We start from the raw sequence: 24,393 nt of genomic DNA, 5'->3' as shown, positions 1-24,393 counted from the left end.
CAGAATGAGGTGGTGTTTAATTTTTTCCATACTCTGGTTTCACACACTCCTACGTAATTAGTACACAGCTGCCAATGTTGCCTTTTCTTGTACAGGATGCATTTTTCAAATTAGACCAAAGTACAAAGGATGCGAGTCTTTGTAATATTATAGCAAAGATGTTTTGCTTAAGCACCAGAATTAAGTGAAGGGTGATGCGTGGGTGGGTTTGGTACCAGTTCTGCTCACACCTGTCACCTGCAGCAACTAGTCAGAGTTCTCTGTGTGTTGTCCCGTCACTTTTGAAATTAATGGGAACACGCACAGACATCAAGGAGCACCAGAACTCACCAGCCATGGAAAGGCCCAGCACCCCTACCCTTTATTTGGAGTTCAGGCAGTGAGATCAGCTATGTGTGTTTGACAGGTGCTAGGCTGGGAGCAGCTGAAATATATTCTGCTTCATGCTCTGTATTCAGACTGTTAGGAGGACATCATACGTTGCGACTGCTGTGACTGATCTAAGATCAGCCCCTGCTGGGTTTGTGGCCTGCTAGAAACCTCCTGAGCCAGTAAATCCATGTTTCAGTGGCTCTGGTGCCTGAGGAGCTTCCAGGCAAGGCAGGGCTGCCAAAGCTAAGAGCATCCTGGATGCCTGCACTTGCTCACCCCAGAGAAGCCTTAAGTATCTTAGCCTGAACTAAGGGGAAGAAAAAGGCAGTGAGAACATTGCCATTTCTGGGCAGGGAGAACGCGCTAGTCTTCACAGCAAGAATGGGCATCCACAAATCAGCACTACCCCCCTCCTTTCCTTTCCTTTCCCATCCTCTCTAGCTGTTCAGCTCCCAAAGGCTACCTCCATAAACAAAACTACGGAGGACCAGACCCTCTGCTGACACCCATTTGGGATGGCCATTAAAGGGACTGTTACCACATGAGAGCCTGTTAAATGAGGTTGCTGCAAACCCCATTTAACAGGTTTTGAAGACTTCATTTTGGTTTTCAGCTACTGAAGCTTGGGAGGCTCCTGTGGAGGAAGGTGATTAAAATGCTGCCAGTCCTGCCTACATGGGGAGGTGAAGGACGGCTGTTCGTCCCTGGCCTACATTTGAGCAGTTACTTCTATATGTCTCAAGAGTGAGTAATAATGAAGAATATAATTCAGATGACCTGTATCATTCAGACAGCTGTATTTGTCTATTTGTTTTAGCAAAGTGTAGAAACATATGAGATTTTTTTTCTATAATGGATTTTTCAAGTCCCAGTTATGTCACCTTATGGAGGCCAAATTCCAGGAAAAGTTAAATAAAGATCGTGGTATGTTGGAAGTAGAGGCAAGAAGAGAGCCACTAGCCAGAACACGGGTATTTGCCCTGGCTCCCCTCATCCTCGTTTTTACACCATAACCAAATGTCTCATCCCTGCCAGAATCAGGCCCTGAGGAGGCTAGTTCCTAACTGACTCCAAAGTAAGGTAGGCTGTGCCGAGTCACTTTTCTGATCGATGTGAGTCGTGCAGGTTTTACTCTTGCCAGCTCAGTGGTTCGTCATGCTCTCAGTGGCAGATGAGATCAGCATTTACTCTGGAGAGCAAACGTCAGTCATACAGATGCGGCGCGAGGCTTGCTGCTTGCTCCAGTAGGCACAGGATCAGGCCTGGGGAAATGTCGCTGTGATCTAGAGCCGTTAGTGCGACACCAGGCTGCTGCAGGCTCGCTCGGGCTTTCAGAGCCAGAAAATTCTGCAGGGTCCAGTAGGGTGTCACAGGTCTGGCAGAGACACCACTGCTCAAACTGCCATTCTGCTACTTTCCAAAGCCTAAAGAGATCTTTGAAGAACACCATAGGTACATACACACGTCTGTGGAAAGAAGGCAGCCTTGTGTCGGTCGCTCTGGGAGGCGATCTGCATTTCTGCGGTGCAGTGGGTGGAATACACTGGAGAATGAGCCAGCAGGAGACAGGTCTGGATGCCTTGCTCCTCCTGGACCTGCCTGGACCTCACCAAAGGATGGTACCTCTTAATCCCTGAGCTCCAAACTACCATTTTGCACTCTTTATTGCAGATTTAGGAATTGTGATGCCACAGAGGCAAAAAAATCAGAAATCATTCAACTCCCTTAACTTTACATTTTTTTAAAGCAAATACACTTGGAATAAATATCCTCTGGCTTGTAAGCTCTAAAATACATTTGGGCAATTTCCCATATTTTTCTCTCTAATCACAAAAGCAAAATGCTTATTTCAATAGCCTTCTTACATATAGTGACATGGTTCCTGGGGCTGAGGTCTCTGCAAGAGTGCAAAGTATGAAAAATAGCTTATCTAGCGACATATCTTCAGTTTCGTCCTGAGCAGAGAAGAAGTAGCAAGGCTTCCAAGTACCAGACAACAGGAGTATTAGATTACATTTGGAAGCCTCTGTGGACATTGAATTACTGGAAGAGAAATAATTCTAGTGATTATTTATCAAAGACGATCAGCAGGAACAGCAACTCAGACCTGAGGTGATTAGAAAAAGACAAGACTGGGAAGAGATAGCCCTTCTGTGCATTCTGTATTACATTTCAGCATTGAAAGTTATATAAAGTAGCAATACATTTTTAGCAGAAAACCTGACCAGTTATGTTATTTATTTTATCCTCTGTATCACAAGGAAAAAATAGCTTATTTCAACAGTTTATATGTAGTTCAGTTATGAAAAGTTATGCATAAAGATAGTAGAAACATGTTTGAAACCGAACTATGGACATGATTCAATGGTTAACTTATTTCCTAAATGAATGAGAAAGGAAACAGGCTGCTGCAAGCTTCTGCTCTCACTTCCTTGTGAGAGAAGACATAGGCGCTTTCCCAGAAAGAACGGGGCCGTTGTGCACACTCGTCTCAGGCAGTCATGGGTAACTGGGTGGAGAATGAAGGACTGTCCATCTTTGTCGTTGTAAGTACAAGTTTTATTGTGATTTGTGTCTAGTGAAAAGTTCTGCAGAAAATTGTACTAAGCAGCTCTCACTGTGCCAGTGAATGATTATGCTGAAACCAGGGCAGCAAGCACAGTGAAACACTTCAAGAGAATAAATTTTAAGGAGCTCTGTCCAGTATCTCAGTTGCTGTAGGCTTCATTGTCAGCTGAGCAATGATCATATGCTAACTTTCGTTTGCTTTGTTAGAAATATTTAAGTATCTGAGGTTAGTCACTTAACTATGTGTGCTTCAACAGAGAAAGCAATTACAACCACCCTTTCTTGCACTTTTATAAACAAAAGTGAGTGTAACTGGAAGCATAGCGTCTTGATGGCATAAAATTTGTGTTGTAGTCAGATTCCAAAATTTAGAGCAGAGATTCATGAATTCTTCATTAAGACAACTAAGTATTTGAGTTGAGTTTGTATACAGCTTGCACAGAGTGGCTGTGAAAGTAGGTTAAGTTAATTCTGAGCAAGGTTTAAAAGTATTGAAAATCCCAGTTGCATTTAGAAGTGCTGAAGAGTAAAGCTGGACAGTCCTCCTTGGAGAAAATGTAGACAGAATTTAATATTTGTGTTTTATTTTTTTCACTTCACAGTGTGATACAAAAGCTATAGGCATACAATATATATATACACACATATAGATACACGTAAAACATACAAAACCAAAATGTAATACCAGTTAAGGTATTGTTGCCAAGTGTGGTTACTAGCCGTAAAAAATGAAAGGAAGAAAAAGAAGACCTAGAACATATACATTTGTGGTGACTGAAATGTGAACATCTCTTCTCCAAAAGGTATTCCTCCTGCTATGAACAATCAATACTTACATTGTAGATGTGTAGCTCTGATTTAGGAAGATAACCTTGGAACTTCAGTGCTTTGCAAAGCAGTAGCTGTGTTTGCTGTCACCTTCAGTGACTTGAGGAAGTTGAAACTGCCAAAAGGTGAATTCTGGGGTGGGTTTTTTTCCCCCACCAGAACTGAAATATTAAAAAATTAGGAGGCCCTTATTTTATTCAAATAAGGAATTTCTATTTAGAGCCTCAAAGCTATAACAAGGTCAGCTAATAAGGAAGGAAACTAACGAAGTCACTGATAAAGAATCCAGCCAAAAGGACAGTTCACTGGAAGCCTTACCAAAGTGTTTGGCTTTGTCCTCTACAGCTTCAGTGCATGCTGGCTGGGTACAGGGCTGTCCAGTGCTTGAAAGAAACAGGACAGCCACAGTTTCTGTTGGTGTACCTCAACAAAACAGAAACATGTCTGCCTTGACCCCAGCCTGTGCTGCCTCCACTGTCCCTTAGCTGAAGAGCACAGATGGCTGCTAACTCTTCAACTCAACCCCCAGTTGCCAGAGGGTGTCACAGTGTGTTTCAGAAGGTCCATGTTCCACATGGGTTAACACCAGGAAGAACTGTGAGAGACCTTCAAGGATCATGCCAAACATCCTGGTCTTCTGGGCATGCTGACAGGCATGTGGGAGTAGAAACACTCTCACTTTAAATACGTATCCTAAGCATTTAATCCTGAGACGAGTTTGGTTTTTTTAATGAGGATTTGGGGATTTCCCATATACTGCCTTACCCTGATGGAAATCCCTTCGTTCCCTGTATTTATGTCACAAGGGTAATACATTTTCAAGATCTAAACTAATCCCAAGTTTTTTACAGTGTCAGTTGGGCCAAAGAACTAGCAAAATGTATGGGTTAGGAGGGGTGAGGGGCTGTAATGTCAAAGTTTCTGGCATCCTTAACTTATAACCAGAGGCTGGGTTTTTCATCAGTTATTAGACTTTGTTTTCACACACCACCTAGTAAATCTGCTTTAGACTGAGGGTACCCTGATACAGATTGGTTTCACTATGGGATGTAAAATCAGGAGGGCAAATGCCCAGATTCACTATCATCTCTTTGGATGGATGGGCTTGTAGCTGCCTTAGATAGCTTTGGAAAGGGCTAATAACTTCTCTTTCCCTGAAGAAACCTGCACCATAGGATATGCAAGAATGAGAGAATACTGCAGTACAGTTACAAAGAAGCCCAGTATTGGGTAGTCTAAACACTACCAAAATGCCTGTGTTGAATATTTCCTGCTGACTGCTTTCAGACCTTCAGAGCCCTACGTGCAATTTAGGCCATCTATATTTAGATCTCAAGCTTCTTTGTCCTTTGGCACAGTTCCTAAGTCTTCCTCTTACATAGGTTAATATGTCTGAAGAACTGCCGTTTGGAAGAGACCCTAAACCTTAATGATGTTTGGACATTCAACTAGACTTGCAGACTTAGCTAAACACCTGTAATATGATGGTCCTTATATAATCATGCCTAAACCCTTTGGGCTATGCAAAAGTTTCAGCTACCCATTGCTGTATTTTGGTTTTTGCCACTCCCGTACTTCTGTGTGCACACATCAGAGCCTATTTCCACCAGAAAGATTTCTGTTGCCTGTCCTGAAGCCTTTATACCCTGCAGTGCGCCTCTCTGCAAACAGGAGCACAATGAACCAACTGACCATTATCTGAACTGTGTAAATTCAGATGTATGATCTCTAACAACAAACTGTAAAGCTTCCTGTTTGTTTCTATTTCAGCTTGTGTGGCTGGGGCTAAATGCCTTCCTCTTTTGGTGGTACTATCTTGTGTATGACATTCCACCAAAATTCTTCTACACCAGAGTACTCCTTGGCGTAAGTACAAAACGTGTATTATATTGGCATAGACAGCACATAGCATTTTTCCCTAGTTTTATTTGATTGAAGGAGGATCAAGTGGCTGGAGCTGCAAGTTCCTGTAGGAGTTAAAAGTCACATGCAGACATACAACTGAATGCAGACAGATGCCCAGTGCTTCTGAATAGAAAGTTGGTACATAAAATAGACAGATCCCACTCTGAAGATGTTTTCAGGTAACTATTATGCTCCTGGTAATTAAAGTGAACTTAAATTTTGGCTGCTTTATTAAGCAAAAGATGAATAAAATATTGCTATTGAAATATTGTGCAATCACTTCCCTTTGCAATTATTTTTCATAGCATGAATAGTTTACAAAGCTATTAGCTCTGAAAAGCAATCATCATTCACACATTCGTCAAGCCTGTGAATACTAGTCAGGTAGTGAAGTGATCCTGGACCCTGGGCTACTCAGTATAATCCCACTGGTTAATGCAGCATTGTGTGTCTGACTGCTTCCAAAGCTGCCACGGGTCATGACCAACTGACAGAGAAAACTAATTTGTTCACATATTTTAAAAGCCTGATCACTAACAAAAAAAGCAGGCTAAGCTTCAAATTACAGAACATAGCACTTTTTAAAAGGCTTGCAAAGCTATGGTTTAATTCAACAAAGCATGAAATCCCATTCTGCATATGGCTTCACATCTATGGATCAAATTCTGTCCTTTGCAATCATGGTGCAGTTGCCTTTGAAGTCACAGAGACCTGTGCTTGGATAACTAGAGCTCAGTGTAACCCCAAGTCAGTAACTGTGATCTGAAACCTGAAAGGGTCCGAACAAACGCAAGGAGGGCAAACATTATCTTTTGCTTCCCTTCACTGTGTTTGGATTAATATGGTCATTGTTCCCTCTGTTCAAACAGCCTTTGTTCAAAAATCTGAAATCGTACAGGGTGAAGAGCAACATTAAGGGAATATAATCCTAAAAGATGAGACAACAAATTTCCCTAGACTCCCTTTACTGACAACAGAGAACATAAAACCGCTTCCCTCATAAGCTGCCCTTCTGTCTGCCACACCCCCCCAGCCAACTGAAGCCCCAGCAGTGAGACTTTCTTTACAGCCTTGGGATAGAAAATTTACTAATGGCTTCAACTTGCATCTGTGCTTGGCCATTGATTGTCAGACATGACAGGGAGCTTTTTGTACAAGCCTATTATTTCAAAACTGGAAATAAAAGCTGTCTATCTGGAGGAATGTGTTCTGCCCCACCTGTGTCTCTGACTTGGCCAGAGCATGACTACTCTGAAATGTGGACATTGTTAATTAACTCTAGATCTCACACTCACGAAAAGTTGTGATATAATGCATAAATGAAATCTGTGTCTACCCATGTTCCGGATAATGCCTTGGTTAATGCATTAAATAACATTATCTTTCCAATTACAGCGTGCTTTGGCTCTGGCAAGGGCCCCGGCAGCTTGCTTGAATTTCAATTGCATGCTGATTCTGCTGCCAGTATGTCGAAACTTGCTCTCCTTCCTCAGAGGATCAAGTGCGGTAAGATGAAGAAAGAATTTCAAAATTTATGAAAGATAAAAACCTAAGCAGCCTTGCAAATATACTAAGCAACTCCATCCAAGTTCCCCAAATATGCCGTACTTTGGGGATGTCCTCTTTTAGGAAGCAGATAAGGCTGATGAGCAAGACTGAGGTCTGTATGCCAGTGGTGTACCTAGAGCTCTGTTGAGAGGTTTAGCCTTGAATTAGCCTCCTTCAAGTCTTTAAACTCGAATGCATTTTTTCCTGCCTCCGGGGCATTGTGCTGCCTTGGCTGCAGGTGCAAAGCCCTTCTTCTGGCAGGCAGAGCCATTGGTGCTGCTTGCACACGTTCACATCATTTGTCACTGATGCAACACCCATTTACAGAGGGAGATACTAGCCCATGTCTTCTGTCTTTGCATGTTCAGTTCTCAAAGTAAATGTAGGCTTTCACAGACTTTCAGAATGGGACTTTTTCCACCTGTTTCATTGTAGTCTTTCTTGTCCGAGGTGCATTTCCATCTCAGGGTGAAATAGTTTTCAGACCTTTTGACCGTTTCTAGCTCCCAAATGCAAATGTTATACACAGCACTGAGGAACCACCACTAAGAAGAGGACAACTGATTCTCAGTGACAGCTGGAGTATCTTCCTATGGTAGTACTGACTGTATCACACTGTTGAAATCTAGATTTCTGGCTATTACAGCAGAAATAACACAGAAAATGCATGCCGTGGTGCAGTGAAAGAAGCAGTGGTGTCCTCAAGCTCATGAACTGTCCTTCCAAATATATAATGATTCCTCCTTTCTTTCTAGCCTCTTTAATATACACATAGTCAACAAAACCAGTTCACAGAAGTTGGTTTTCATTTATAAATCTAGCATAAATTCTTACACACAAATGAGAGAGCCTGTGGGGGCTGAAAAAGCAGAGCAAAAGAGGAAGCAATAAAATAGATGCACTATTTCAAGAGTCCTTCACAGGGGAAGAGAGCAGAATACAAAGTAATAAGAAAATAATCAGAGACAACCCCGGCTTACCTCCATCTGGTAGATATATCCTGACAATCAGTGAGGCTGAATAAATGAGATGTGTCTGCCTCCTTAAGCTCCTAAATTACATTTAGGAGTAAGGACAGTGCCCTGCCCTTTTTAAGGCATAACACTTAGGAATAGAGAGTTGTAACTACACAGACCAGGCTTTCAGTCTTGTGCTATACCCCTTCAGATGCTACAAAAGCAGACAGCCATACCTGCCACCTATGTAAAAGGAAAAAGAACAATAAGTAAAACTGTAGGGTTAAAGCTGTTCTTCCCTGCCCTAAGAAAGATCAACTAGTATCTGTCAAGATTTAGAGCTGACTCCCCAGGCTGCAGAAGTCAATCATGAACGTAAATTTATTAAGAATTAATGTTGCTGTTGGATGAATACAACTGGAAAATATTGATGAGCTCTTGATCATACAAGGCCTTCATGAGGTCTAAAATAGATTTCACGGAGGTCAGGCTGAAAGCAGGTTGGGCAGAGGTCTTCTGAGGTCAAAGCAAAAAAAGAGCTGAAGACACTTTTGGGAACATTACTGGAGGGCTAAAAACTCATTCCAAGGGTTGAGGATTGTACTCCAGCTAGGACTTTATGCTACTTGTTCTGAATTACTTATCTCCTAACATCTATAGCTTAACTTTTCTAACCAGGATCTCGATGAAGCTGTCCCTCTTATCTCCGTGTTCATGCTACAGAGTAAGGCCTTCTGCCTTGGGCACTGTGGTAGAGTCACTCAGGCTACACCTCAGTGTGCAGGTGAGACCCATGCAGAGAGCTACAGCTCCCTTTCTGCTTCCTGCCTGCAGCTCGTTGTCTTGCTGGTGGCACTGGGCTGTGTGATGAAGCAAAGGGCTCCGAGGATGAGCAAGGAGGGGAGGGAAGGCCATAAAATAAGGGCTGTTAGATGGTGCTTGTTTAACTTCAGTTGCTTTTTGCAATTAGTCTGTACCTCGGGAAGGAGGTAATTTTATATCTTAGGCAAACATGCACAGCCCAGTGTGCCAGTGGTAGTGTCAGGACTGTGGTGGCACAGGAGTACAGCTGCTTATACTTGTTCTGTTGTCTGTAATTAGCTGTGCTCTGCAGGTAACACCTGTGAGGATCTCTTAAGAAAAATCAGGATTTTAAAATGTCAAATAACTTACTGAAAGGGCAGTGACCTTTCCAACAACAATGTCATTGGGGTTAAGGAGAGGGGAGGATTGTTGAAACTCACTGTTCAATAGGAGTGTGCTGGAAACTCTTGCCCTTTACATCCTGCCATCCAGAAATCATACACTACAAATTTATTTGTGATTAATTGAAAGAACAGCTTTGTTTTCTTTGCATGCCCTTTATTGCCGTATTCATCACTGTTGTTAATGAGCCTCAATACTTTTTTTGCCATTGCTTGGCCTTCTGCTTCTTGAACAGAAAGACCAAGTGCTTTTTGCAAGGCAGTCAAGCAGAGCTCCACTTCCTTTACTATGCTACAGTTTATTCTACAGTCTTCTTAATTGTGTCTCAAGATACATGATACAGGGAAGGACAAAATTCTCCTGGCTGTTGTTATAGTCTGCCGAAGTCATTGCAGTAGCCCCAGAGCGTTTTTTTAAATCAATGGCACAGCTGGGGAATAACTGGAGAGAACTCTTTCCTGCTCATCTGTTTATCTGTACAGTTAACACTCATGGGACATTTAGAAATGGACTGGTATGGAAGAGTAAGGCCACTGCTGCTATATCTCCACTAAGTGACGAACAAATCAGAAATTAAATTGTTCTGGTGTTTCAGCACCCCTTCTGTTTCACTCCGGGATGGGAGCTGGGGCGATCAGCTCCACCCTCTCAGCTGGGAAGATGCATTACCTTACCCTGGCCTCCACAAAGTTAATGTCCAGCAAAACCTGGGAGAATATTTTTGTCTCTCTTTATTCATGGTGTGAAACATTTACCTGGCTCCTGTGAGGAAATGTTTGTGTTAGTTTCCACAGTGTTTTCTTCCCTTTGCCAATCAGCAAAAGCAATATAAAGATACAACACAGGATAATCATGCTTTCTACTGTGTGGAGACAGTAAATCTAGCCTTACAGGAACTTAAAGTTATAGGAAAACTCCCACTGACTGCAGCACCATTTAGATGGGGCCTCTTAGGAACTTAACATTCTTCATGAACGTATCGTTCTGTTTTTCTTAAGAGCCAACTTGTTCAGTTTGTATCAGCAGAGATTTTCTCTTTCTGTTTCTCTTTGTGTAACTCCAGAAACAAATTGTAAGTGAATGCCTGGCAAGTACACCCAGTATTTTGGGGAAGGAATCACTTCGCATTACTGACCATAAGTGACTAACACATTTGGGGTGGAAGCTCCCTGAGACAGTCATACCCAGACTTTGCAATCCATTTCTACAGCATGAACCACAACAGGATCCTGATGCTGGGTGGCGACTTGCCACTACCAAAGCAGTCACCCTGCCATGGCAGACTGTGACCCCTCCTTCTGTTTATAGCATGTACTTTAACACAGATAATATATATACTTTGTCATACTGGACGTTAAGTTTTTTCTCATTATCAAGTGATTTGTTTCAATGGAACACATTAAAACATCATCTGTTATTCCTGTAGTCTGAAGTATGGGAGAAAATATTTTTGTCTATATTTAGGAATTCTAGATTTTTACTAGCAATGCCATCAATTGTTGTGCTCAGGCCCTCTGTTTTTGTTCCTACAATTAAGTAAGTGTGCATAGAAATCACAAAGAGTCTTCAAATACTTTCTTTCTTCAAACCCAAAGTGCTGCTCTACCCGCGTCAGACGACAGCTGGACAGGAACCTCACCTTTCACAAAATGGTGGCATGGATGATCGCTCTTCATACTGGTTGGTACTCAAATGTTTCTTGGTTTATTGCTTTGTCATGTGTTTTACACAGAACCCAGCTGGGATTCAAGTTCTTAAGGATATGTGTAGAGACGTGATTTCATTAACCTAAAGGAGTCAGCATGTGCCAAGGCTTAAATCAGTTTTCAAACACTATTCTGCAACTGGCAGAGAGCAAAAGAAAAATAAGAAATAATACTTTTCCCTTGATCCACCAGCAGCATTTATGACACTGGTTAATAAAGGATGTTTAGCAATGCCCTGAGAACCACGTACTCTGGCTTTAATTCTTGTTTAGACTTTTTTCTTTGCTGGCATGTCTGAAACAAATAATAAAAATGATAAAAGGGTATATAAAAACCTGGACAGGCCACGGGAATATTTTCATATTTTATATCTCATTTCCTAAACTAAGGGGTTTCTTTTTTTTTTTTTTCCCCATCACATTTGTCACTTCTCAGTGCAAGTAAATTACAAAGATATATCCTAGAACAGTCTTCATATCAGTAGATTACTTGAGTTAAGCAAGTTCCCTTTCTGAGCTGTGGCTGAAAACTCACCACCTCTTCACAGAAAAGGAGCAGGGCGATGCAGTTAACGTAAGGCCACAGAGGAGGGCTGCAGCAGAGGATTGCCTGGGGTGTTAGATCTGTACCCATCAGGCCCTGTTTTGAAGGTGAATAGGTATCTGGTGGTACAAAAAGGAGGAAATTTTGAAAAGCATTATACGGCTTGCCCCCACAATGATGTGTAGTGGAGGTAGTGTGAAACACCTCAGCTGTACTAGGTTTATGAACACATCCAGCTCATCATGAACATTATTAGTGATTATTAGCAATACAGCAGAACAAAGCAGCACTAGCAAATGTGACACCAAAGAGATCCAGATTCATTTTCTGGCTTTTCTACATAAATCCTGGATAATCCTGACAAATAATTTAAGCCATCCCATACTTCCATTTCCCGTGTATTAGGATACTACTACTCAAGTTGTTGAAAGCCTCTGTTGAACAAAGATGTGCTGGAAACTTACCTTTACTTCTTTCTCCCACCCAAAAAGATGTAAACTTCAGTTGGTAAGGTAGAACATGTCAGTGATCTCAAATTTTGATGAAGAGGGTGAAAGTGGCAAAGGTCTTAAGCTTCAGTTGACAAATGTTCCAAAGTTTCATATGGTAGCCAAAACCACTCAGTACTTGTCTTGTGCTTAACAGTGATTATTTCTTTCCTGTCACTCCTAGCAATTCACACCATTGCACACTTATTCAACGTAGAGTGGAGTGTGCACGCCCGTGTTGAAGAGAAACACACTCTGGCAGCTGTGCTTTCTAGCCTTGGTGATAACCCAAATGAAAGCTACGTCAACTTTTTTAGAAAAACTATTGGAGTAAGTGACAACAGACTGTGTAAAGTCATTATTACATTTATTTAGATGATCATATAAGACTATTTGAGCAAAGTACCTATTTCTAGTGTGCACAATCTGGGTTTGGGCCATCTTGCAGCAAATCCTTTTATAATTCACTCATATATTTATCAGTAATATTGTTGCTGAATTTTGGCATTTAAACTTTTTCACCTGAGGATTTCAAAGTAGTTTTTTTAAAATATTATGTAAAAACAAATACTCTGTAAAGCAGTCTTGTGACTAAGGAAGACATGGCACACAGAAAGGTACACAGAAATCAGGGGAAAAGTTTTGAACTTGGGCTGCTTAAGCCCTGGTTAACAAAAACCAAAAGTAAGGAACTTCCCCATTCCTCAGAAGCACCAAGTGTCCAGTGTCTGTACGAGTTAAGAGACCCACAGCTGCATGCCACCACTGGAAAGGAGAGCTGTCATTTAGCTCCCTGAAAATGGATGTAGAACTCCAGCTTTCAACAACAGAGCTATGCAAACATATTCACCTTCCCCAAGCCCATACTGCTGAGCAACAGCAGAGTAAGAAACAATGTTCGGTGTGTGAATTGGTGGGAAATCTTTTTCCTCTACTTCCACTTACTTTAGTAAAGGCAAATCTGCAGTGCAACAAAAATGGAGTGGGATTTTGGCGTTGTCGGCATACAAAATTGATAGAGGATGACTTAAAGATTTACAACAAAGCAAAGGATTTGCCAAGCGAAACATACTGATGGTTCAGCTGGCTCTGCTTTGGTGTGACCCCTTCCTTAGACCAACGTGTGCAATTATTTCACAGAATCCTGTGGGAGGCCTATATGTTGCTTTCACGTACTTGGCTGGTCTCAGCGGAGTTATCATCACACTGGCCCTCATACTAATCATCACATCATCCACCAAAACCATCCGAAGGTCGTATTTCGAAGTATTTTGGTACACCCACCATCTCTTTGTCATCTTCTTCATTGGCCTTGTCATCCACGGTGCTGGGTGAGTATTCACATTTATCACACAGTACATAATAACTACTGTATCTTATTGTAAAGCCTTCTACACACATAAGTATAGGGACTTAAGCTACCAAGCAACAGTTATTTTTTGATAGCAATGCTGGGCCAATGCAGGCTTTGAGAGCCAGTGGCTCTCACTGACATGTACAACAAGCTATTCACATGCATGAAGCTTCATGAGAACCTGGCATACTTAAGCTCACTGATACTCAATTTCTTCTGATATTCTAATGGGAAAGCTGTTTCCCAAGTTTTTTTCTAATTGTTAATTTATCTTTCTCTTCTAAAAGGAATTCCATCACATACATGCATGTAAGAACATCTCAGCATAAAAATTATGTAGACCCTAGGATTTTGTTGGGTAAATGAAAACTCTAGTAACACAGATTTATCTTTCAGACTTGGATGAACTTTTTAATATCAGCAGCATTTCAGAACAGATTTTTAGCTGTTGCAGCTCAACCATAGGCAACTGTAAGGTTTTGTAACTTCCAAATGCCAAACATCTTTTTCCACTGTTGGCTCATTCTGTAGCTTCTTCTGAAATAGCTGAGAAGCCTAGCAAAACAATTTTAGTGCTATGCAAACTCTATTTTAGCACTTAGAAAAATGAACTTTAGTTACATTTTTCAAAACCACAGAACTGACGCATAAAGAAAGACAAAAAAGGCTAAAGTATCCAAGCCACATCTCATAGTTCATAATTATACAATGTTGTTCATTTTAAAGGAAATTTTAGGTGCACTAGAAAGTATGCTTTAAAAATGCTCAGCAAAAATGACTATTCAAAAACACTTCCTCTCAGTCCAGTAATGCTAGAAAAAAGACAGAAATGAGAGCACAACAGGAAGAACAAAAATAGAAGGCAGATGAGGATCACCACCAGCATACTTGGCCATTCCAACTTCCAAAACAAGAAGGAGAAGGTGTGAGCAAAACCTGTTGAAAGAAAAGGAGAAGTGGTTCATGTTTCCTGCAGCAAAGACTGTATAGTTACTGACGAAATGTACAATCTTGCTAGTAGTAACTACACAATGCTATCAGAAAGCAATTCTTCCTAGAGGTTGGTGAGGAGTATGTGTTTCATAAAAGTTGACTTTTTGCTTACTTGGATGTTCAGTATACTTCCACCGTTTTAATTGCACTATGCTGAAAAGACAAGAGTTTGGGCAGCAGTGGGGTTGAATGTGGTTGTCAGAGAACTTCAGCTGTCCTTTCAAAGGAGATAAACATAGGAATATTATTGTCTGTAGAGGGAAGGATGCTTTCTGGCTGTGAACTCAGTGGCCTCACTTATTTGGCCTTAGAGGCAAGAGGGACATTTTGAGTTTAGATAAAATACTAATACACTAGTTGGACAGGTTTTTACACTGAAGGAAGGCATCTTACGTGTGCAAAGATGGATGTTATGGAATAAGTATGATCTGACAGTCTCAAAGTAACATGCTAGAGAGAGGCATAGATGTCAAGTTTATTTCAGGAGACAGAAGGCTGTGTGTCATACTTAAGCATATATACATACATACAGATATGTATATACAGAAAACTGAACGAAAGATAATTAACAGAATCAAAGGGGCATATCCCTGTCCGTTACAAGCCATTACAGCACTTTAGTAGCACTGATGTTTTCTGTGCATGACCTATGTGTCACGGACAAACATCCTAAACTTCCCATCACAGTAAATGTAAAGAGGAGAGAGCACAGAGATGCAGATCACCCTGCTTTGGAAGCTAAAGTAAAACTTTCAGCTGAAAAAGAAGTAGCTATAAGGCTATACTACTGAAAGCTTAGTTACAGTACTGGAAGAGCATCTGCACTGAGTAATGAGGGAAAATAAGTCTTTTTTTTCTCCTGTACAGGGTACTGGCATTGTCAGACCTTGAATGGAGCATAGGACAAGGCCAAGAACCTCAGGTTCACTTTCCCTTAAGCAACAGGGTGAGGAGTGGCAGGAAATGGGCTCCTCCTGCCCCCCAACTCATCCCAGAGGGCAGGCAGCTCAGATGAACCCGTTGTCATTAGTAGGGAAGTAAACTGCAGCTGGTGATGTTCCTGCAAACTGCAACTCATGACACTCCCAGGACAGTGTCATTCCTTCCCTTTATTTTTCAGACAGGATGTTAATCAAACCTTTAATGAGGAAGAGGTTCGTTAGTAATATTTGTGAGCAGTGCAACTTTTAAGAGGGTGCACAGGCTTTCTAACAATCTTCTGATAAATCTTAAAGCTGGGCATATATATGACTTACATACCACATGTTATTTGAAACATGAGAAACATAGTCTACTTCATGGAAACCGAGCTAGAAAAGCAGAAAGAGAAGTCATGGGAAGAAGATAACAACAGAATCATATTGGCATAAAACTGAACAGCCTGATCAGAACCAGACTGTTTCTAAGGAAAATCAGTAGATCTTAATCTAAATTTCTCTACTATGACCCTCATCCTAATTACAATCATTCTGGGGACTCTTACATGCCCCTGAGGCTGGCACAACTCCAGACAAAGGCAGGAAATAGTTAACAAGATCAGAACATACTTTTCCCCCTCAAAACTGAAACTGCCTTTCAGCTTTAGCTCTGCCACTGGAAATACAGCTGAACTGGAGCAGTCAGACTTCTCTATAATAAAACAAACAACAACAACAAACCCTAACCAAGCAAGAATATAGAGGCCGGAGGCTAACACAAGCTGATATAGTTTGCATAGCTGCTTTGCATCAGAAGTTCATCTGTGTTCATCCACACTGACTGAACAGCTACTCCACAGCTTTAGAGGGAGAGCAAGGGTCAAAGGAAGAATGTATGTTGGAAAGAGCTCTCCAAATTTCTAAGATAAACAACAGAAATTATTTCTGTCCAGTCACTAGGAAACTGGCTACCTTGCCCACTCCAGGTTTTGTTTTTATTGAAGAAAAAAGTAGGCTAACTCTGGAAAGAATGAAGCTTTCCTATTGTGACTGCATCCTGAAAATGGTAATGGACATACCTCTACATTTCCTAATCTTGTAGTCAGTATTTTTCCCCACAAACTTTCTTCTCCATTTTTATCACTTCAATAACATTTTTGTGGTTTGATTTGAGCAGTCAAGCTATATCAAAGCTGTAGAATAATAATAAGGGACATATACCTTCATTTTCATTTCATCGCCTTAATGATTCTTGGGGTTTTTTTTCCAGGCGTATTGTACGGGGGCAGACAGATGAGAGCCTGGCTGAACATAATCCAGAGGTTTGCTACAAGAACTTCACTCAATGGGGGAAGAAGGGGGCTTGCCCAATCCCCCAGTTTTCAGGGAATCCTCCTATGGTAAGAACAGTTGTCTTGAGTGTAAATCCAATTAAAAATGTTTACAGTTTACTCTTTTTTTGTTAAATAGCATATGCATTTGCTGTGGAAAAGCTGCTGTGTAACCCCCAGCACTCTTCAGTGGCTGCTTTCTTTACATAAAGCAATAGATTTTGACAAAATGGATTATAAGCAGAAATGGACAGACAGACAGACAGACAACCCCCTTCCAGTGTGCCATAAAATGAGCAAAATTAATAGGCAAAACAAAAGCGCAAATCATATCTGTTTACCCAAAATGTATTTTGTGGCTCGTGGGGACTTCTAGAAAGTGCTATAATCTACGCAATAAATAGTTTCACATTATTAATGGACTGATGATAATTACCAGAAAATTAATGCGTCTGGAAATGTGACATTGAAGCTTCAACTTTTATTGACTAACCAGACTGGTTGTTTGTTCACATTTCAGACTGATCTGTTAACAGAAACCACATCTCCTACAGTAATACAGACCTGAGTCAACAACACATTCAGAGCTTTACTCCACAACTTTGACTTAGTTACCTTCATTTTTAGACAAAGACAATATCACTCATAGGAAAATACCTTGCTGTAACTCTAGTGGCAACTAAAAAGCCAGCTGCAACTCTCAACAAAGAAACCCCCTCTCTGACCAGAAGTAATTTTGAAGGTGTCATCTCTCTTAAGGGGTCCCTACGCTGGTTGATACAGAACCTAGATTACTTGTCTGCTCATAGCATTTCCAGGACTCAATCTGAATTGCCATCTTCATTACCTGACTTCTCATTTTATTCTGCTTACAGACATGGAAGTGGGTAGTAGGTCCCATGGTTTTGTACCTGTGTGAGAGGCTGGTGCGGTTTTGGAGGTCACAGCAGAAGGTTGTTATTACAAAGGTATGTGGTGACGCTATGCTTAACACCCAGCAAAACTTTATCAGTTTTTCCAAACGGTGCAGCAAAGCCAGCAACTCCTACAATGTCATCAGTGAAAGGAACGTTCTGGCTGCTATCATGATGCTAACCTCTAACATCTAAATGTAGCCTGCCTCTAAAAGAGAGCAAGAGGAGGAAGTTAGCTATGCTGCAGAACTGAATCTTAGGAAAGAGAAATTAGTTTCCTTTTTATTGAGTGGAAAAAATCATAATATAGAAATTCCACAGCCTTAAGAATAATTTAAGATCTTTGTTTTCAAAACTACATGGATATTTAAGAATTCTGATTTTTCAGCAGAACAAATGACTCCTGAAAAGGAGAGTGAGGGGGTGCCTATTTTGTGCAGCCAACGCAAATGATGAACTTCTGTTCCCCATTGTGCATTGCAGACATATAAACACTGGTTCTGAAAGTCTGACAGTCAAATTAGCACAGCACTAAGCTCAAACATGTAAGAACTACCCTGGTCTTTCCCAGTGTAATTTCCTCACATTCCACACATCTTGTGGATGTATCCTGTTCAAATCATAGCAAGCTTTAAAGGATGACATTCGGTGTCTCTACTGTGCCCTAGCACAATGCTGACATGTTGGAAGGATCCTAGTGTGCTTTTTGATAATTTTACTAAAATATCTCTGAGCCATTTCTACACCATATGTCTATGGTGTCTGCTTAGTGTCTTGTTGGCAGAAAATTTCTTCCACGATGCTAAACTCTATAATTAATACCTACATTAATAGATAGACTTGATTCTCCCGTTTGCAAATCTCTTCTGAAAAATGAAAATAACCTTGGCAGACAACTTTAGGATTAAAAAATCGTAGTGACGGAAATACTAGCCTTGCTTCTAGAATACTGTTCTGTTTATTCTTGGCTAAAGATAGGCAGAATCCAAATGTCCATAGGTCCCACACACAAAAACATAAGTTTCCAGAGGCACTATCTACCCAATTCCCTATCTGTATGACAGCCCTGTGTTTTTGCCCCTACATACACTGTCAAATCTATTAATACTGTGCGCTGTGCCACTGTGTAAGGTGCATCTGGAATTCACAGTGCGCATACATAGATCTGGTGATATGTTACAAGACGTGCCAGTTTGACCTGTCCCTTTTGGAGTGACCGCAAACATGGTGTGAAAAAATACTTCAACCAAAAAAATTCAGCATCTTCTGCAGTCTTTCATCTGGCTGTCAGGTGCTGTTCCTCACTCCCAGTTCTGCTGGGAACAAAATTTCACCTGCTTGCCTTGCTGTCATAGCAGAGGATGTTGTTAGTGATGGAGGATGTAGATACATCCAGTGAACAGTGAAGACAGCCTTTTCCTTTTCCCTTTTTTACCCTTGTCCCTCCCGCTGTAGGTGGTCATTCATCCCTTCAAGACAATTGAGCTCCAGATGATGAAGAAGGGCTTCAAGATGGAGGTTGGGCAATACATTTTTGTCAAATGCCCAGCAGTGTCCAAACTGGAATGGCATCCGTTTACATTAACCTCTGCTCCAGAAGAGGATTACTTCAGCATTCATGTCCGTATTGTAGGAGACTGGACAGAGGGTTTGTTCAATGCCTGCGGATGTGATAAACAAGAATTCCAAGAGGCATGGAAGTTGCCCAAGTATGTACAAAAAGTCTCCACAGTGAAGTCAACCAACACCTATGACAGTTTAAATTTTGCTCAACCAGTTTGGTGGCACCTGTGATACAATCTTTAACTACTTCCAACACAGATGTGGGCCTTAGATGGCTCTTTACAGTTTCTTCCCATTAACACCACCTCTTCTTTTGCTGACTGGTATTCAGCCCAAATGTGTGTTGTAGCAGACAAATACCTACCTTTTTACTGTTATTTTAAATGGTGCTGATAAATATTCACTATTGATTTATTAAGAGTACTTTCAATTTCAGGATAGCTGTGGACGGCCCCTTTGGAACAGCTAGTGAGGACGTATTCAGTTACGAAACTGTTATGCTTGTTGGAGCTGGAATAGGGGTCACCCCCTTTGCATCTGTACTCAAGTCTGTCTGGTACAAATACTGCCACGATGCGACCAACCTAAAACTCAAGAAGGTACATGTCCTCTTTCCCAGAACCCATGGAATTGCTCAAGGGATGGCAGCCCAAATCAAAACAGGCCCAGCAAAGCTGATGTGGCTCCAGACACTCATGAGTCCTACGAGAAGAGTCCAGCTACCTCACAAAACTAGCAGGCAGAGAAGTAGGAGGGTCATAATTAAAGGAGAAATGTCCTACAAGCATAATCTCACATACAAATCCTCACTGTGGCCCTGGGGATTTCCAGTGGAGATGCTTTTCAATCTGCATGAGAAACAAGAAGTCCAAGGCACTGACACAGCCCATGCAAATATTGCATTCCTTCCCTAAGCACAGAGAAAGCAATACATCAGTGGAAGAGCACTGCTAGCATCCTCCTCTCCCCTCCTGCCTCTGGAAACTCCCTGTGCAGAGGTGTGGGGGTCACACTTTGCTCTTATGGTCATATTCAGAGAACAGAACTGGTTTTGTTACCTATTTTAATTTACCTTGCCTGCCAAGGGAGGTAGAGTCTACCTCTAAATCATTTATTTATGTCCTAACAAACTGTTTTACAATAATGTATGTGGGGAAATATCATGAACTAAAAATGTCACCCACTGGTGGAAGAGAAATAGAAAGATATTTCCTTGTTCTTGCTGTCACTCATTCTGCTTCACAACCCTCCCAGCATCAAAACTCCTGAATAGCTTCCATAAGAGCCTACCCATCTACTGAAGTAGTTGGGGCAATTTCTACAAGAACTCTACAATCCCCATTCTGTTAGCAGACATAAAACTAGGAACCGTAAGTTCCTATGTCCCCTGACAGCTTCCTCTTGTCTCTTCCAGATTTATTTTTACTGGCTTTGCAGGGACACTCATGCCTTTGAGTGGTTTGCTGACCTCTTGCAATCTCTGGAGGCTCAAATGCAGGAGAGGAATAACGCAGAGTTTCTCAGCTATAACATCTACCTTACAGGCTGGGATGAATCTCAGGTAACAAGATGGTAGAAAATATTGCTTCCATATGCACAGAGATCGATGTTCGCAAGTCTGTTATGTTTTGATGAATGTCCAAATGGGCCTCTGTCTGGCTCTCAGAGGTTTTACATGCAGACAGGTATTACGCATCAGAAGTTACACGGGATCAGCTGCTAATGTGCACTCTGACTTACTTTGTGGTCTGCTCCGGCTGTGCACTCTGGGAAGCAGTCTGTCCTCACAGCAGCAACCCCAGCTGACCATGCAAGTATCTCTAAGATAGCTAATATTGCTTAAAATATAATTAATAGCATTTGGGACTAGGGAAGGTAATGCACAAAGTCTGAGCAACAGCAGCTCATTTGTTTGAGGACTCTCATGAGTTCTCTGTCTGGCCCCATGCAGGCAGGTCGCTGTGGGGATAGAAAGGAGCATCTCGTCATTGAGCCACTTCAGAGTGTGTGATGGAGTCAGGAAAGGTGCTCTCTTTGTTACTTTTAGTGAAAACTTATGTCTCACCATTGCAAAATTCACCATGTGCCTAAAGTCCTGTAGCTAGCTAGATGGACAGGGAGGGGCAGGAGCAAGATAGGAAGTTCTCACACATGGGAGGGGTAGGGGCGGAGAAGGAAAAGTCCCACAATTTTTGCTTGGGGAGAACATTACCTGTAACTTTTTCCTCATATAAAAGTGCTGCAGAACTCTGCAAGGCCTGAACTTGTGCTCTTAACCCCACCTTCTCTTCCTGGCTTTACTTAGCTTAGCTGCTTTAGATGAAAGTTACACAGGGAGAGTGGACAAGACCTCCTCATATGGGTCAAGGCTTCCCGAGATCAAACTGGCAAGACTTCATTAAGGTCAAAGGAGTTGTATTATTGTACCTGAAGGGAAAGTTCTGTTTTAATTTACAGCTTTATTTTACAGTTTGTAGACCAAACCACTTCATTGCAAAAGAAATGTAATTAATTGCTGTGTTCAGTGCTTCATAGCTTTAACTCTTGAGATTGCCCAGTCTGGGGAAAAGGAGGAGGCAGACACCGATAGTCAGGACTTCACAAATGTTAGCTATCCTTGCTAAACACCATAAACTCCATATTCTTGGTTTGGAAATAATTCAGTGTGTATTGACATTACTTCTTTAACAGGACATAATACTGCCATATCTAACTCTGTCTTTACGCTGTCCTTTGTTTCATTTCCCACAGGCCACTCACTTTGTAGTGCATCATGAAGAAGAGAAAGATGTGATTACAGGCCTTAAACAGAAAACCTTGTATGGAAGACCTAACTGGGAAAATGAGTTCAAAACTATTGCAGGGCAGCATCCTGGGTAAACTTGTACAAATTGATAGTGTCCGTGGACTTCCTCTATCTAAATGCCATAATAGCATATTCTTGTTCCTTTGGCTGATAAAGTCTGAGGAACAATTTTTTTCTAACATTGTCCAGGTATTTTATATTCTTGTTTCAGCCATGGATGTGATCTTGACCAAATTGTTCTAACCAATATTTTTTTAAAAAATCATTCCTTTTTGGTGAGGTACCTCATGCAGTGTCTGATTATTAGCCATAGTTTTAGAAACAACATACCCCATCATTCCAGCTAGACAGGAGTATCAGGTGATGTCTGAATACCTCCTAAAATACTATGTACCTCAAAACCCCAAACCTGCCTATGGATGACCTTTAGCTGAGCACCCAAAATCAATAGGAAAAAACCCAGAAGAGTTCCTTTCAAGAATCAGTGCCGTAAGCTCTTCGAAGCTCTATTTCCTTGATTCCACTGAGGTCAATAAACCTGTCTTCACTGACTTCTGCTGAGCTTAGATTTAGCCCACCGTTTGTTTTAAAGGCAGTAGTAAGTGCCTTGCAAGTTTTAAGGGGTTATAAGTTTTAAGGACTAGACATCAAGTTCTACTTCAGTTCCTGTAATTGAGAAAAAAACCTTGCACCTACAGAACATAAGATTGATTTACATGAAGAACATCCAACTGCTCCATACCTAGTTCCTAACCATATTTTCATTTTCTTCACAGCTCCAGAATAGGTGTTTTCCTCTGTGGACCTGAGGGCCTAGCTGACACACTCAACAAGCAGAGCATCAGCAGCTCAGAAGCTGACCCACGAGGAGTACATTTCATTTTTAACAAGGAAAATTTCTAACTCCCAAGCATGTGTTACTCATTCAATATAATTTCTAAAGACTGGATCTCTTTTTCTATTTGGAATCTGAGGACAGCCCAGCTTCTAATCTCAGCTACACTAACGCAAATCCCTTTGCTTCTTGGGAATTATTTTGGCACTGTGGCAGAGTAAAAGAGTCAAGTTTTACCTTAGGGAAGTTTGCACTGCCCTCTGTATGCTGGCAATTTAGTAGAAATCTACTTTGTCTGTGTGAGGGGATTTCCCCTCAATTAACTGCCTTTATCCTCCTGTTATTTGTAATGACTGCTGAAAGGTCTAGGCAGCCATATGCATTTGGGAACCAATGCACACTGATAAAGCTTAATGCTATTAAACAATAAAGCGTTCTAGCGTAATGCTTGCTATTAGGAGACAGCTTAACCTGGCTGCAGCGAGTCCCTGGAACAAGACAGGGTTGGGGAAGGGTGACTTGGAAAGGTTGTTCCTTACAAGAGAGAATCTCCTTTGAGCACCAGCATCTTTCAGGTTTCCGAATACAAGCCTAAACATCTTGTCCAAGAGATAACACAGGCAGCTGAAAAGCAGCTGTTCCTCTCTAGGAAAGTGGAGAACTGCAAAGGAACCACCTGGATTTCCAAGTGGCACCCCCACCCCAGCTGCAGGGGGATGACAAGCACGGTTTCAAACCAAGTTCCGCACCTGGCATGTGAGACATTGCTCAGCTGCTTTGAACATGCTGTTTCATATCTTCAAATTCATGGTGCAGTGATGCAAAAAAGAAGAGATTTTGTGTTTTCAAGACTCCCATTTCTGATTTTCAAGGCTTAAAAAAACTTGTTCCTAAATGATTTAATGGGTATTTTCTGGAGCGTTTTTAAATACATGCAGTGCTTTTGGCCCTGTTGTTCAGCTGTTCCTCTTTGATGGTGAAACAGGTTTCAGAAAGCAATGATCACGTGGGCAGTAGCTGGAATAGCTACAAATCAATCTTCGGATGTGCACAAGACACCCATACACAGCACAATACTTCTGGATGTACACTACAGGTAACAGGTTCTTAAAAAAAAAAAAGAACCAAAACCTTTAATACCAGCAAGAGAGAAAGAAAATAATTTTTTAAAAAAAGCATTAAAACCAGTAGCATAGAAAAAAAAGGAAAAAAGTGCAAAAAGCCTTGAAAAAAGCTGCCATTTAGTACACCACAGTCTCCCGTTCAGCCATCACCTGCTTAGCGACTTTTAAACCCTGCAGCCAAGCCCTGTGATAGCTCCTACACAGCATGAGACCTTATTGACAGGTTCTTAACAGTCACAGAAGAAAGTGGTGGTCTCCTCCTGCAATTTCAAATTTGTGCAGCCAGCTGGTTGCATGCAGCATATTTTACATGTCAGCTTGCTAGACAGGATATGTTCTCCCTTTACACCACTTTTAAATCTTATCCAAGCACCCCATGTGACTTCAAAAGGACAGCTTACCAGTTTCCTATTTATTAATACCAGTTTCTGGCAAA

The 24,393-nt window shown here is 41.4% G+C and overlaps 1 protein-coding gene across 1 annotated transcript; it reads left to right on the top strand.

The window, feature by feature from the left end:
* The first annotated feature begins 2,810 nt into the window (after positions 1–2,810).
* LOC119143366 (cytochrome b-245 heavy chain) lies at positions 2,811–23,979 on the top strand. The gene is made up of 13 exons (XM_037377570.1): positions 2,811–2,918; positions 5,539–5,634; positions 7,069–7,179; positions 10,979–11,063; positions 12,305–12,450; positions 13,261–13,451; positions 16,655–16,784; positions 17,591–17,683; positions 19,085–19,338; positions 19,629–19,791; positions 20,607–20,753; positions 21,944–22,068; positions 22,775–23,979. The coding sequence occupies exons 1-13, from the start codon at positions 2,874–2,876 to the stop codon at positions 22,899–22,901; spliced, it is 1,713 nt and encodes a 570-aa protein (XP_037233467.1). The 5' UTR covers positions 2,811–2,873; the 3' UTR covers positions 22,902–23,979.
* The last annotated feature ends 414 nt before the right edge of the window (positions 23,980–24,393 follow it).

This window comes from Falco rusticolus, chromosome 2, assembly GCF_015220075.1.
Source record: "Falco rusticolus isolate bFalRus1 chromosome 2, bFalRus1.pri, whole genome shotgun sequence".
Lineage (NCBI taxonomy): Eukaryota > Metazoa > Chordata > Aves > Falconiformes > Falconidae > Falco > Falco rusticolus.
This window is presented reverse-complemented; position numbering and strand designations above follow the sequence as displayed.